Here is a 2,676-nt window from a genome sequence, read left to right as displayed (position 1 = left end):
ACAGTCATTAATTATGTAATTTAAAGTGTCTAGAGATAAAGATAAATTATCGTTAAAAGTTGCTCGATCGGTATTAATTAATATTCAGATGGTGTCTGATAATGCCGATAAAGAAAATATATATAATTACTTGATAGGAAATGTTTTATTGCGCCTTACTTCTTTGGTCAGATAAATGTACCCTATTTGATGCAGAGTACAAAAACGGGTAATCTAAACGATGTAAGTTTATACTGGTGTGGACCGCCTTAAACATGTGCTTACAACTGCTATGAATTTTTGTCTGTATCTGTGTGTGAGTGCTTGCTTTTGTTTACATATTATTATTATGTATGTATATATATTTTTGTATTATTTTTTTTTTTGGCCTCTTGTTTTGCATGCCATTGCGTCGATAAGCGCTAGAGTCTGCCTTTGGTTCGCTTATCAAAAAGTTGCCCAAGCTGTTTACTTCACCAACAATCTGCTGCCAGGCACAACAACGGAACAGAACAGTTTCAGTTTCAGTTTGCTACTCAGACTCGAAATCAGTCTTTCAATTTTGGACTGTTAAAGTTTATAAGACTTTAATGCGACTTTAATACAACATCGTCATCAGCAGCAGCAGCAGCAGCAGCATCATCATCATCATTATCCGCATTGTACGGTAGCAACGGTTTATCTTATTGTAAATTCAAAATGCGGCTCACATTTCGATTGATTTTCTTTTGGTTCGTCATGATGTTGGCAAGTTTATGCCATTGCCACACACGTAAGCTCATAGCCAAGTCCAATGGCAAATCTATATAAATATTTTGGTATAAATATATCGAAAATATATAAGGTACATAGTAGAATGTACTCACTAGCACCCGGCAGCTGCCAGACGCCCGACAAGAATCTTGGCCAATGTGTGCACTTTAGCGCCTGCCGTTTTGTATTGCGCCAATATGCGATGTATAAGGAGCATATGCCGCCAGTTATAATGCGTTTCCTTCAAAGATCCCGCTGCAGGCCAAAAGTTGATGGGGTAAGTTGTAAAAATCCATTACACTGACTGACTGACTGATAGATAGACAAACTGACAGACACAGAAAGACACATCTTGAATCCAGGAGGCAGCTGAAAACTGTCTGGCAAACAACCATAACAATCGAATGTAGCATAATGCTAATGAAATTTTTTATATTTTTTCTTTCAAAAAACGCACCAAAAACCATCAACAATGAAATGGACAACAAAGTATCATCTGTGCTGTGAACTGAAAGATGTGATTCCCGCGAATGCCAACTCAAAGCTGAAGTGATTCAACTTCAAAGTACCTTGTGTCCTCGTGTGTGGCACACACACACACACACACACACATACACTAACACACACGCATATACTTATGTGGTATATGTGCATTAGGGTGCTTTGATCTACATAAACTTCTACTTGTACTCGCATTCGTATTCAACTGGTCTTAAATTTTCATACAAACATAAGTATATATACAAATATGTATATTTTATACACATTTTTTTTTTTGTGAAAAACACGCACAACCTAAACTTTATGTTTATGCCGCATCGTCTGCAATTATAATGTATACTCGAATTATATATATTAAGCATGCCCCGTCGTCATGACTCGTCAACGTCTTGGCGTCTTGGCAAACAGATGCTGCAGCATTTTGGATTGAAATTTGACTTTTAAATATTTTGCTTAGCTTTAATTGAAATTAAAACCAGAGAAAATAAAGTACCTAAAAGAGAAAATAAATTGTTGAAGTTAAATTTTTGCAAGCGAGGGTAGATTGTTTATCATTTTCTCTCCCAGTGACTAAAGCGGCACAACCTTTGTTTAAATAGTTGAACTAAAGAGCATTGGATGTCAAATTTTATGTACTCAAAATATTCTTTTATATTTTACCTTAGACACAAAACAAAAGCATTCGAAGCCAAGAACCGCGGAAATATTTACCAAATGGCATTCATTTTTTATGCACTCCACTTTGAACATTAAAAAAAAAATACATTTTTTATCTTAAGAAGTCACAAATATATTCCAATTGTTTAAAAATAAATAAACTTTTCATATCTTATTTAACACTCTCTGAAAATGATATTCAACCCTCGCTCTTTTGGTCTTGTGTCTTTTTAATGTGTCAGATTTTAAGTGACATTCACGGGACACTAAAAGGCCTTCTAAAAATCACGCAACATTAAAATGATTTATGCAAAATAATTTCAGTGCAAATGAAGCAAACGCCCCAATCTGGCCAGCAGCTACCAGTCACCAGCCACCATCCACCAGGCAGAAGGCAGCAGTTGGCTGTCGGCAACATTAGCGGTTAGGCCAGGCCATGCTAAAACTAAAGCTGTATGTAATACTCTGCCTCTGAGACGGACTCTGTATGTGGGACTACAACTGGGTCTGGGACTGGGACTGAAGCTTGGACTGGCTGGGGCTTGGGCGTTGAAATTGCAGACACCTTGTGCGCGCAAGCCGCTCGAATTTCATGGCGATGCCACTGCAAAGGCAACTGCAACCACTGAAATTGCAGACCAGAGGGGTTGAGAGCAGATGATAAATGGCCTGGAAACACATTTGAGTTGATGCTGCTGCTGCTGCTGCTGCTGCCGCTGTTGTTGCCTGGTGCTGATGCTGATCTATTAGACAAACGCACGCCCAAGGCGGCGGCTGCTCACACAT

At 38.3% G+C, this 2,676-nt stretch overlaps 1 protein-coding gene across 1 annotated transcript; it reads left to right on the top strand.

Moving 5' to 3' along the window:
* Positions 1-565: 565 nt before the first annotated feature.
* Positions 566-1,456, top strand: LOC6650580. Its single transcript, XM_015176830.3, has 3 exons — positions 566-751; positions 849-1,009; positions 1,223-1,456. The coding sequence occupies exons 1-3, from the start codon at positions 679-681 to the stop codon at positions 1,283-1,285; spliced, it is 297 nt and encodes a 98-aa protein (XP_015032316.2). The 5' UTR covers positions 566-678; the 3' UTR covers positions 1,286-1,456.
* Positions 1,457-2,676: the final 1,220 nt, after the last annotated feature.

This window comes from Drosophila willistoni, chromosome 3R (assembly GCF_018902025.1).
Source record: "Drosophila willistoni isolate 14030-0811.24 chromosome 3R, UCI_dwil_1.1, whole genome shotgun sequence".
In the NCBI taxonomy this organism is placed as follows: Eukaryota; Metazoa; Arthropoda; class Insecta; order Diptera; family Drosophilidae; genus Drosophila; species Drosophila willistoni.
Note: the sequence above shows the minus strand (reverse complement) of the source record. Positions and strands in the feature narration are given on the sequence as shown.